Source organism: Asterias rubens, chromosome 9 (genome assembly GCF_902459465.1).
Source record: "Asterias rubens chromosome 9, eAstRub1.3, whole genome shotgun sequence".
Lineage (NCBI taxonomy): Eukaryota > Metazoa > Echinodermata > Asteroidea > Forcipulatida > Asteriidae > Asterias > Asterias rubens.
This window is the reverse complement of record NC_047070.1, coordinates 16894434-16906336: the sequence shown is the minus strand read 5'-3', so window position 1 is coordinate 16906336 and position 11903 is coordinate 16894434. Positions and strand designations below refer to the sequence as shown.

General features: G+C 39.8%; 1 protein-coding gene across 1 annotated transcript; it reads left to right on the top strand.

The window, feature by feature from the left end:
• The first annotated feature begins 2087 nt into the window (after positions 1-2087).
• Positions 2088-7926, top strand: LOC117294564 (octopamine receptor-like). Its single transcript, XM_033777021.1, has one exon. It carries the CDS (start codon positions 2835-2837, stop codon positions 4011-4013), a length of 1179 nt encoding a protein of 392 aa, XP_033632912.1. The 5' UTR covers positions 2088-2834; the 3' UTR covers positions 4014-7926.
• Positions 7927-11903: the final 3977 nt, after the last annotated feature.

The following is an 11903-nucleotide window of genomic DNA, read 5'->3' as shown; positions in this document are numbered from 1 at the left end:
GGGGTTTGCCCACCTGTCTGATGGCGGCATTATAAATTTTCTATACAACTTTTAATACATTGAGAGTTTGTCTTTAAGAGAAAGTTACATGTTTGATTACGGTTTCGCTTTTGGGAAGAGAGCTAATTGATGTTTTCTTTAAAATTATTATTCAATTTTTCACTTGTATCGCCAGGCACTGATCAGTGTACAGATTGCCTTTTTTTTTTACAGATTTGTCATGTGAAAACATTCCAATGACTTCTGTAAAACTCCCGACTCTCATTATTTATAGTTGAGTAGGCCTACATGCAATCAAAGACGCAATAATTATGTCTTTGGTGTCCCTACTGGACTGTGGAGAAACATGAAGTAGGGCTGTACACAATATCATACTGAATACTGGAGGACATGAGTGTTTGCTTTTGTTTGTGTGTTGTTTTTCCTAATTCAGTATTAAATCAAAACTTACAATGGGGTGACCACCCCCCCCCCCCCCCTGCTAGTCATAATCACCGATTGTCCCTCCCTCACCCGGTACTGCCTCGTCAGTCTTACGAGTATAATGTGTGATGTAGAATGCGAAATATTTCGAAGTAAGCAAAGCAGTGATGATGCTGAATCATATTTATAGACAACATGTACACACACTGGCCAACTACCATCAACAGATTAATGTTGACTTCACCCCCCCCCCCCCATTATGAAGAGTCAGCGGTGGCAAATTATCATAATTTTGATTTGGGACTTTTGGGGGGTCAGTATTTCCATCGATTCCGTAATATTCATAGGTCATGTTCATAACGTCATCGCGAACTGCGTTCATTTATTATACGACCTTTTCCTTCAATCAATACGCACATTTCCCTCAAATTTTCCATCTGGCAACGCCGTGTTTTTGGAGTAAGAATAATATGCCTTTATTTTTTTTTTATTTTTTTTTTTTTTCCATCCCTCCACGGTTGTACCAACTTGAGGAGTAATGCTATGTTAACAAAAGTTGAAACTCGTTGGGCATATTGCCACAACCGTCATCAGTGTCCGAACCGAAATCTCTGAAGGGTATTTATTCGGCCAATTTGTCATTCCCATTTAACAGGAACAAATTATAGGGAACTTGAGCACCGAGAGCGAAACCAAGCTTGAGCAAACGGACTGCTAGGAATAATGTAAATACAACATGGGGAGGACTGTTTCCCCTTGATAACGATAAATGGCTGGCTTGTTGCAACAGGTCTCACCAGTGGCTTCCTTTTTGTATTCACTCATAAAATAAATGCCAATAAAACAACTTATTTGGTAAAAACTACAGTATGCTTTCTATAGTGTAAAGCATTTTGAGAATCATTTCACTTTGAATACATTAGTTTTATGCGCTTTGGATATAAATTGTTATGCCCCAAAATTTGAGTCTGAAAAGAGTAACCGACAATAACGTCTCTCAGAATGTGTGTGCAAGTTACGGCGTGTATTACTTCCAGTGGGAACATGATCCCTCCTGACTTTCGGTAATATCTCAAAAAAGCTACAACATTTTGAACAGAAATGTCCAGATGTTAGTTGTATTATACATAATTTTATCAACGGTGCTAAAAACCAAATAATATTTACATGTACGTTCCCTTTTACAATGTTAAGGCCTTCCAAGCTCAACTGGCCATGTCAAACTCTGTGCATTTTACATGCAGCTAATTATTCGGTGCCACTTGTTAAATTGACCACTCGTCAAATCAATGTTGTGCATTCAAAAGGAAAGACCAAACATTAGGACTAATTGTATATATCGCTATACAGGTCCGCCTTATAACAAATATACGATAGTGATATATAATGGAGCCAATGTTAGAGCTCTTATTATTGGGTTTCACACTATCTGTCCTGTGTAGATTATTCCGTAAACAGTGTGATGCAACGTCCAAATGTTTTGTCACAAAACACAATATGAGCAACGTATGACCATTTGGTTGTTGTTTTGTCTTGTATAGATTTTCTCTCCCTGACTGATTCATAATAGATCGACTGCTCAGTCTTTCCCCTTTCTCGTCCCGTGTGATGTGTTCGGTGAAGCGATTTCTGTTTTACAATACGTTTGTTTCCCTCTTATTCTGCGAGCTTGTTCAACGTTTGACTCTGTCAACCATGTTTTTAGCGAGAGCTGTTCGGTACAAGCTAAGGTAGGTCGACTGAAACTCTCTTTCCGCAGTGCAAGTTATTGCTCTTGGTTATCACGCCCGGTGAATGCTAATAATCCCTGGTTCACCAGCAACGAACTGTGATTGGCTGCTGGTGATGAGGCTTTTCTGTAATGACGCATGCGTGTGTCTTCTCTGCTCTGGCCAAGATACGTCGCTGTAGCTGTGGTGATGTTGTACTGCTACACACAGTGAAACATTGATGATGAGCATGGTGCGTGTGTGTGTGTGTGAGAGAGCTTGATTCATAAAGCGTGGCTTTGATGGGCCCGCATCTCAGTCACGGGTACTGCATTGGGGCTAGCCGTACTGTATTACAAGTGCATCGGACATGCCAGTATCAGATGAGTTGTGTCCCTCAGTGACGAGTCAGATCGGATAATATTCAACCACCTCGGGAGGTTACCCTTGATTTCTTCCAACGCACGCGGGGACAGCTTTTTTTGACGACATTACCGGCAGGGAGGAAAACACCATGCCTTGTTCCTCGCTACTACTATAAAAATCGAGATGAAAGCCTCATTTCGGCAGTCACTGTGGAGTAATTCAGAGATGTGATTTCATGAGGAGAGACAGAGAATTGAGTGCAAGCCACTATTATTAAACGAAGCTCAGATACTGTTGTACCGTTCTAGATGTTTGACTGAGGAAACCTTTTTGAGAATGGATAACTCAAGTTTCCCGAATCCGTTCGGTAACTTGACGGTGGAGGACCCACAGATTGACATTGCGATGACCATCTTAAAGGTGGCCCTGCTCACACCCATCATTATCTGTGGGGTCATCGGCAACCTCCTTGTCTGTATCTCCGTCTTCAAGTTCCGCAACCTCCGTATTGTGGCCAACTATTTCATCGTGTCGCTGGCCGTGGCCGACCTAGCCGTCAGTTCGGTGGTGATGCCCCTCGGTCTCTACCAGGAGGTGGTCGGTGGGCTCTGGTATCTCGGCCCCATCATCTGTGACGTCTGGGTCTCCATGGATGTCCTGACGTGTACTTCCTCCATCTGGAACCTCTGCGTGATCTCAGTGGATCGCTTCTTGGCCATCACACGTCCCATCCAGTACGCTATCAAGAGAACACCCATCATGTCTCTAATCACCATCCTATCCACCTGGGGACTATCGTTTCTGATCTCAATCCCTGCTCTAGTCCTAGTCGGTGGCTACGATGCCATGGCTTCGCATGAATGTCAACTCAATATCAGCCCTATATTCCAAGTCGGATCTTCCTGCCTTTCCTTCTACGTTCCATGTTTCGTTCTTCTCATTGTATATTACAAAATATTCCGCTCCGTGCAGAAACTGGGCCGACGAAAGCCCGGTGGCAGTATCAAATACCGCAAGGGTCCTGCCTACAAGAACGGCGTCGGTGCTGGCAAAACAACTCTCGTGACGAAGTTCGTCAACGAAAAGACGGAGAATTTCGCCACTCTGTGTGACAAGCAAGAACAATCGTCAAGTGGGGAGGTGGAAAAGCAGCACGATCGGAAGTCGCACGAGGCGAGTTCGGGTGAGAGGACGGAGTCCAGGACTAAGCGCATCTCGGTAGCCAGGGAACGTAAGGCCACCTCGGTCCTCTCCATCGTAGTGACTGTCTTCATTTGCTGCTGGCTACCTTTCTTCATTACGAACGTTGTAATCGGACTGTGTCCCCACTGCGAGATCACCCACGCGACCTATGCCACGGTCACCTGGCTGGGGTGGGTCAACTCGGCCGCTAACCCCGTCATTTACACCATCTTTAACCGAGACTTTCGCAACGCTTTCAAGAGGCTGATTTTCTGTTGTGCAAGTGATTCGTACAAGAGGCGGCAGTATCTCTCCACGCTGACTAATTACTAATAAATGAAGACATTTGCATCAACATCAAGAGCCACTGATGATGCTGTGATGACTTGATACCGGAAGTTTCCTCATTAGGCCCAAATGCTTGGCCTAATGATAGAACAATTATTGTGCTAGAGTCATTATATATGCGTGTTGTCACTGTCCAAGAAAATACTAATAGGGAAGTTGACGAACAATTATCCGGTTATATTGTCACGTACAAGTAATATTATTCCACAAGTATTTTATAGTACAAAAGTATAATGAACAAAATTACTGCTCAAACAATTATTTTATACAACCTTTTTTTCTTTATAATCATTTGGGTGACTGAGCGTTGTTGATTCATTGTACAATCGCTTGTCGTATGAGTCCTAAATAGGAAAAGTCACTGTGCCCATTGGCTTTCGATTACATTTTTTTCTAAGAACAATCCTGTCACTTGATATATTATAACAATTACCATGGCCCAATAAAACACCTGCTTAAACAAAATGACAAAATGGAACACATTTGGCTGAATAGATCTAAGTCTACTGAGACTTGTCAGGTATTGTATAAGAGATGTCTGTGAATACATGCGATAATATTTTGTGAGCCACAGGGGGTGATTCTTTGAAGACGGATTCGACAATTATTTTTCTGGAATGAAAGTTGCCCGAAGCCGGTAAAAGTTGTTGCTACTCCGTTAATTGCCAACTAGTTAAAAGGTGCATCACCCGATCTGTCTGCATGCCAAAGCAATATTTAACACAAATAATAGTATAAACAATCGACATTGCAATAGCTTTTTTTTAAAACCTTTATTTGAGATACTAAATGAATTTAGTAAGAGTGGGTTCAGAAGTACAATTTTACTTATTGCAACCCTTTATAACACCATTTCGCATTACCGGCAGTAGATGTTTTCACAGGTTTTCCGTGCATTATGCTGGACAATATTAATTAAAGCTTTTTGTATACTTTCAAAACACTTTCACCTCCCCTCAATTATATGCCTAACTTGACCACAAAAATCATATGATTTTCAATTATCCTGTGTGTTTATCTGTAACCAAAATGCAACAGACTTGATAAAATAAGAAGATGATATACATAGATATAGACTGGATGTGGTTCATGCTTTTAAAAGAAATCAATGCAGTGCTTGTAGTTTTCCCATACATTTGTTTTATTTCCTGTGGGATATCAAACATCATTGGATGAGAAGAAATGGAAAAGAAACATGATCCTTTGGGAATGTATTGCCGTTTGCTTTCCAGTTGATTGTTTGCTCCAAAATCATTTCAGAAAAACCTCCCCATCAACCGTCGTGTTGTATTTGACATTTGGATTTCTAAGTGTCCAGATTTTGTTATGTTTACTATTTTATTTTGTTTTTATTTTGGAGGTGGATGTTTTTTTTATTTTTTAGAAGAACAGCTTTTTTCATCCTTTGTTGTTCCTAAAAAAAGTAATTAAAGACAACCTCAGCTTATAATTGTCATTACGTATTGATAAATACAAGTGTTAATAACAGGTCTTCATGTATTGGTATATAGGTCTGAGATATCTTCTAACACCCGCTTGTAGAAAAAGCTATCGGACTCGGGGACATATTAACCTAGTAAAGGTATGACACATGATTGATTGTGACCCGGTATGTTTTAAAACTGAAATTAATTTCCATAGACTTTAACACCAGCACAAACTTGCTGAGCGTGTTTCTGACATATCTCCATTTAAGAAGCAGGCCTCCTTTTTAACGAATCTCAATTCGTCCTGACCAAATCGGAACACTCAGATTGCGAACGTGCGCTGAATCGCTAAACAGAATACAAACTGTTTATCGGTCGGTTTCTAGCAAACCAGACCCAGTTTTGGGGAGACATTTGCTCAAGATTTCCGATAGCTTTGGTCGAGGAGAGCGAGAGTATTAAAATGGTCGCACTCCGGATGTAAATCAATGATGGGTCAAACCTTCTAACTGTTGGATGTTAATTGAACATGTCATTACTCGTCCGAACAATTACATTATTCCATAGCTGTGTTTTTGTCATTGCTAGCCTGAGATATGATTGGTATACTAGTTAATTTAACTTAACCAGTTTTATAGTATAATAGGGTTGGTACAAACCAGGCTCTCTTTAGTAACCAGCAGCGTTTCTATTATGACTGCCATATTAATATAATATCTTGCTCTAGTTGAGTTATGCGTGGCAACAATATGACTATGATGTTCATGTTTGGATTGTGATTGCCAAAGTGAAGATCATGCTGACAGCATTTGGGCGACAATTCTGAATTGGGTTACGTCTTTCGAACGTACCTTTAACCGAACAAGAAATCAACATACTGTGCCCAATTTCATAGAACTGCTCATAAGCAGAAAATGTTGCTTAAGTAGAGTGGATTGCTTAGCAGAAATGAGCAGGATGCCAGTCACACACTGTACATGGTGGCAAATCAGTTTTGGGTGGTAACCATATTCTAGTAGCTTACTACTTTTGTGCTTAAGCAGCTCTTTGAAATTGGGCCCAGGTTCCAATTGATGGCTCCGTTTACTGTAGAATTACGAGATAAGCAGAGCCATGAAATTGGGCGCCGATCTTTATCAAGGGTCAACTTGAGAAAGTTAATATTAATTCGATTGCAGTTATGGCTAGTAGTATTGTACAAAACGTGTCTTAGATTTGATCGAGGTAGTGCGCCTACTTCATTAGGACAAATAGAAAGACATATAATTTTGTATTATTATTATGTAATAGTACAGTCTCCCAAGTTAAATCGAGCTTCGCTTTATACCAGAAACATTTTAGTTAATTGCGAAATGTCCAATGCTCGCCGAAGGTAGTAAGCAATGAATATCTGACACGTCAAGATAGTGATTTTATTTATTTTGTTGTCGAGCCAACCGATTAGAGATTTTCGGACTGAAACTTGACGACACACGACTTGAGTGACGTACAATTCATCCGAAACAAATGGAACTATAGTGACTGTAAAGCCTCATCCAGCAAAATCAATGCAAGTAAAAATGTACCCGTATTTCCCGCACATATCAATCACTTCTCAAGTAGAGTCGAAATTATAATGGCTACGTTATGACATCAAAACCGTCGTGAGTAATGCAGACTGCTTTGATAGTTGTGTTTGTTTGAGACACTATTGGTAGTTACCGTTATACCTCTCGAGATCGCTCTGAGACTAGTTTATTTTTGCGAGCAAGTTGATTGTTGAGTTTGTTCATTTTAAAATCTACGTGACAGTTCTCTAGCAGAATCTCGTGACAGTTCTCTAGCAGAATCTTGTTTATTTGTTCAAACACGGCTGGTTAAACAAGAATTGCTATACGATCTATGAATCATAAATGTGTATTTCTAAACCCATCGCCGATGTATACAGTTTCACACGTTCCGAAACATTCACATTTCGTAAATGTCGCAGCAAAGCAGAACAGCATTAAAAAAAAAACTTGTAAAAGCTTACTTTTTTCCGAATAAAAATTCTTCAAGTTTTTGCTATTAACTTCCGGACCTTTGTGCACAAAATCTGAAGGCAGTATTTTGTACCGCATTTTTGTATAGCTTGACTTGACACAAGACGAATGACGTTGTATACAGTGACATGACAAGACGTAGTCTGCAAAAGTCTGACCATTAATTACTGCGGGAATATCAAACCTAACTGCGGACTCTTTAAACTTAAAACAAAGTACTTAATTGTTTTTTAACAAATGTATTGTTTTACTTATCTAATGGTTATTTAAAATTAAGAATGAGGAATGACATCGCCCCCTTGGCTTTTACCTACTAGTGTGATACATACTTACTGTTAAAACTTGTTATTGTCAAGAAGTATTTTTAAACGCATCCCAATTATCCTTTGAACAAGAATAGAATTATAAAACCAATGGATACGTACTCGCCGTGTCCATTATGTAAATCAACTCAAATGTGTCTACTGTGTACACTTTGTGTGAGCAAAAACCACTTTCACACGAAAGCAATTTAGCACGGGTCCCATGCTAAATTGTAGCAAGGATGTAATATTTGCAAAATGACCTCGTGTGACAAAACAACAAATTGGGGTATTGGTCTCATGATGCTGTAAAGGGAAAATTAAATACAATGTTTAATGACAGGGTGTCCGTTTATAATTAAGATGACAAAATACCGCAACTATAATATTGAGAGGGTGATTTTAGATGAAGCATTTGTACTTGGGCAGTTCCATATCGGGGCGGCTACGTGTTAACCAATACAAAAAAAGCCGCCTCCAAGATGGTTTTGAGTGTGACAATTTATTGAACCGTTCTGCCAGCCTGAGCCGAAAATAGACCCGTATATCCAAGGCCTACTCATCACATAGAAATGATAATCACACACAGAGAGAATGCCAGTGTTGTCTTCCATAACCATGACTTATCGATTTCCTCTGTCCCTCCTTTGGAAATATAAGTCTGCCACTGAATATAATAGTACTGGAATTAATATGTGGAATAAAGCTTGGAGTCGAGCGGTGGGTGTGCTGTTACGAGCCGTTGACTACAATCGAGAGCTGGATCAAACTTTCAACGACTAAATCATTGATAGACAAATGAGGAAGGGTGGGGGGGGGGAGGGGTTGAAAACAACCTTTGATAAGATGTGGATGTTCATGGTTGCTTGTTATAACAGGGGGTATACGTGTAAATTATATGTGTGGGCGACTGCAATTGGGATTTGGCATTTGTCTCCCTAACACACAATTAGTACAACTTGAAAAGGCTGAAACAGATTTGGTACAACAGTGCAGAGGAGATTTTCTTAGAAATATTGGTTAGTTTCCGTTTGCCATCAGTCGTTAAAACCTAATCGAGCATATCCACTTTAAATTAATTACCAGCGACCTTTATGGTAGACGTAATGTTGCACGCGAATAAACATTATCTCAAGCTGACCATTCATTATTGTTATTATTTTGTACCACCTACGCTCCGGGCTAGAGTGTCATTATACTGGACAAGTAGTTTCGGTCAACCCAGTTCCGCCAGTTCATATTTATGTATTTCTTCCATGATATTTAACCCGGAAATATTATTGTCTTAATTTATTCATGATGAAATTTTCATGGTTATATGACGCCGTCGTGGTCTCCATCCCCAGCTGTCCGCACCGTAAATTGGCCGATCCGTCCCGTCAAAGCGCGGCACGAGCAACTGCGCGAATTATGATCACGGAGATAAGTACGTTTTGCCTGAGGGTTATATCTTTTGCGCGGTGAACAGTCGAAAAGGAAAAAAAACTCCTCTCACAAGACCGGAAAATTTGTAGTCTTTCCTCCTAGACTGAAGGATGCTCCTCGCTATGTGCTACTTAAAGACGAAATTCAGACAAGCCTCGCGGTGACACAGACCCACCGTCTTATTTTGTTGTTACGGAAAACTATGCTGTTATCTTTCGGCCTCGGTTTACGCGTCTCTCCCTCGTTGTCTCTCTAACTGAATACTTGAGATAATATTATGGTTGAAATTGAATTATATAAGGCGTTCCTGGCCGTGTAAACTGAATAGTGTTGCTATAGCCTGCCTGCTACATGGGGCTATCATGATTCTTTTACAATGTATCCAGGATTGAAACACAATTGTCAACATTCAGTACATGTGTGAATTTTTAGCCCTCGGGGTTTATGCATGGTGACGACGAATATCTGTCAGTAATCGTAACCAATGCAGAAGGGCACTATCAATCCCGAACTTTAATCGAAGGCGATTCTTTCACTCGTGACTTTTTGTTGTCTTATGTATGCGACTTTGAAGATTCACCGGGTGCTACTTTTTCTAGTGGTGTTGGTTGACATGACGAGAACGGCCCCGTGTTCAACTGCTGAAATGCTGCCGGGGCGGACGCGAGTCAACACTTGAAGAGTGATGGTCTTGCGAGGATATTTTCGCTCCACTTGGACGTTTTCTGCAAGAAGTTGTCACAAGTGCTTTCGCTTGTGGAAGGGGGTTGGTGTTTTTGTCATCGCATGTTTGTTCAGGCAGCAGTTTGTAGTTGATGCAACAGTTTAGAATGTTTGTCTATAAAGGGTTTGCTTCGATTGGGTAATGATATCTCAGCGCCTGGTGATATACAAAATTACATTCACTTAATAACCACATCGGACTGTTGCTGTCGGTTACATTTTGTGGAACTTAATCTAGTTGCCAATGGCTATGCTAGAAATATCAATAACAACTAACGATTTTGAGTAGCAAAATAGGACTCCTTCCCTTCTTGCCTCGTTGTATAAAGATAATGCAGCAAGTTCATGAACATTATATGCTTCATTTTGAGCTATTTTGGCAAACCAACATTGTTGAACACTTACAAGAAGTATGACTGTCGCGGTTGTATGTCCGGCCCCTATATGCTAAGCATGTCATACTTCAAAACTGTCTGATTCTGTTCTGGGTTTTTATTTTTATTTTTTGCTTTTATATTTATTGTGTGCTTTTTGCTGGTTTATTTATTGTATTTGTTATTATTTTGATTGGTTCGTTGCTTTTCGTTTAACTTTTGCTGTACTTTTTGATGTACTTGTATTTGTTGAGGTCAAATAAATAATAATAATAATAATAATAATAATAATTTGATCAGGTCTGACTATTGAAGCTTAAAAAGCACTGGACACTATTAGTAATTGAGTCACAGATTTGTTATTTTATGAGTGATATGTGAACCATATATTCGATATTCGGCGACGTTTTTTTTTGTTTAAAAATGGTTTACGGCCTCGTTGCACTGTCGTCCATTGTTCGTTCACTATATCGACTTCTCAATATAAAACAGTATCAACATTTTTGTTTTAACCCCTCCATGGACGGCCTTGTTTAACCTATCACAACATACTCGTTTATTTGTAAAATAAATATATTTCGTATCTGGCCCAGTTCTTTTGGACTGGTATATTGTATTACTATCATAATATTGATTTGTCCATAGCCAATTTTACCATATATTATTTTCCTTAGTGTTTGTTCTTTATAAAGGCTTGAGAACGAAAGCATGGCTAAAAATACTAATAAAATTACCAAGGATGCGGTGGGTTTTTATTTTAGTCTCAATGTTGATTCAATGATAAATATAATGGGTAGAAAGAACTGTGCTCTACTTCCGCGTATTGACAATTTGACTTTAGTATGTTCAATTAAAGAATGCTAATGAAACTGTTGAATGGTTTTGATGAGAGTTTGCTTCACTGAGTGATGGGGAAATATCTGCAATAAGCGATCATTGTGTAAATGTGGACTTTCACCTTATAGAGCGGCCATGTTTGTTGTGTACCCTTGTTCACACAGTGACAATTGACAGTTGAAGTTCTAATTTCATATTAAACCAGACTAATTTTTCTTCTCCTTCGTCTAACAGAGGTGTGATTAGGTCGTAGTTTGAGTGGGGTTAAAATGTAATTAGGGCACATCTAGTAATAATAGGGTCGATTCTCTATAAAACTTTCATCATACTGAATAAAACAAGCAATACACACACAAAATGGAATTTATACAAAAATAGAGAAACACTGACCCAAAACAAGTAGATCGGTCAACTTGTGATTGAGTGCTATATGTTACACATTACACACGTGCAGACACAACGATGCGTCTTTGAAGAAGAACAAACTAGAGATACGTCTCTTGTTTTACTGCTCTCTCGTTTGGCATGTTTTTGGAAGGGCAACGGGCACCAAGGCATCTTCTCCTCGGTAAAGGGCACCTTATGAGGAAATTGTAAATGTCTACTGAAGCATTTCAAGGGCACCAAGGCAATAACTAGGGGGCATGGAGGCAATCGCCGTCGTTGCCTCCTTAAAGTGTCAGGCCTGCTAGCTCTCTGACAGTCACGCCATAGTATTCTGAGTACCCATTTCGGGGCGTTTCAACCCAGAACAACTTGATGTTCC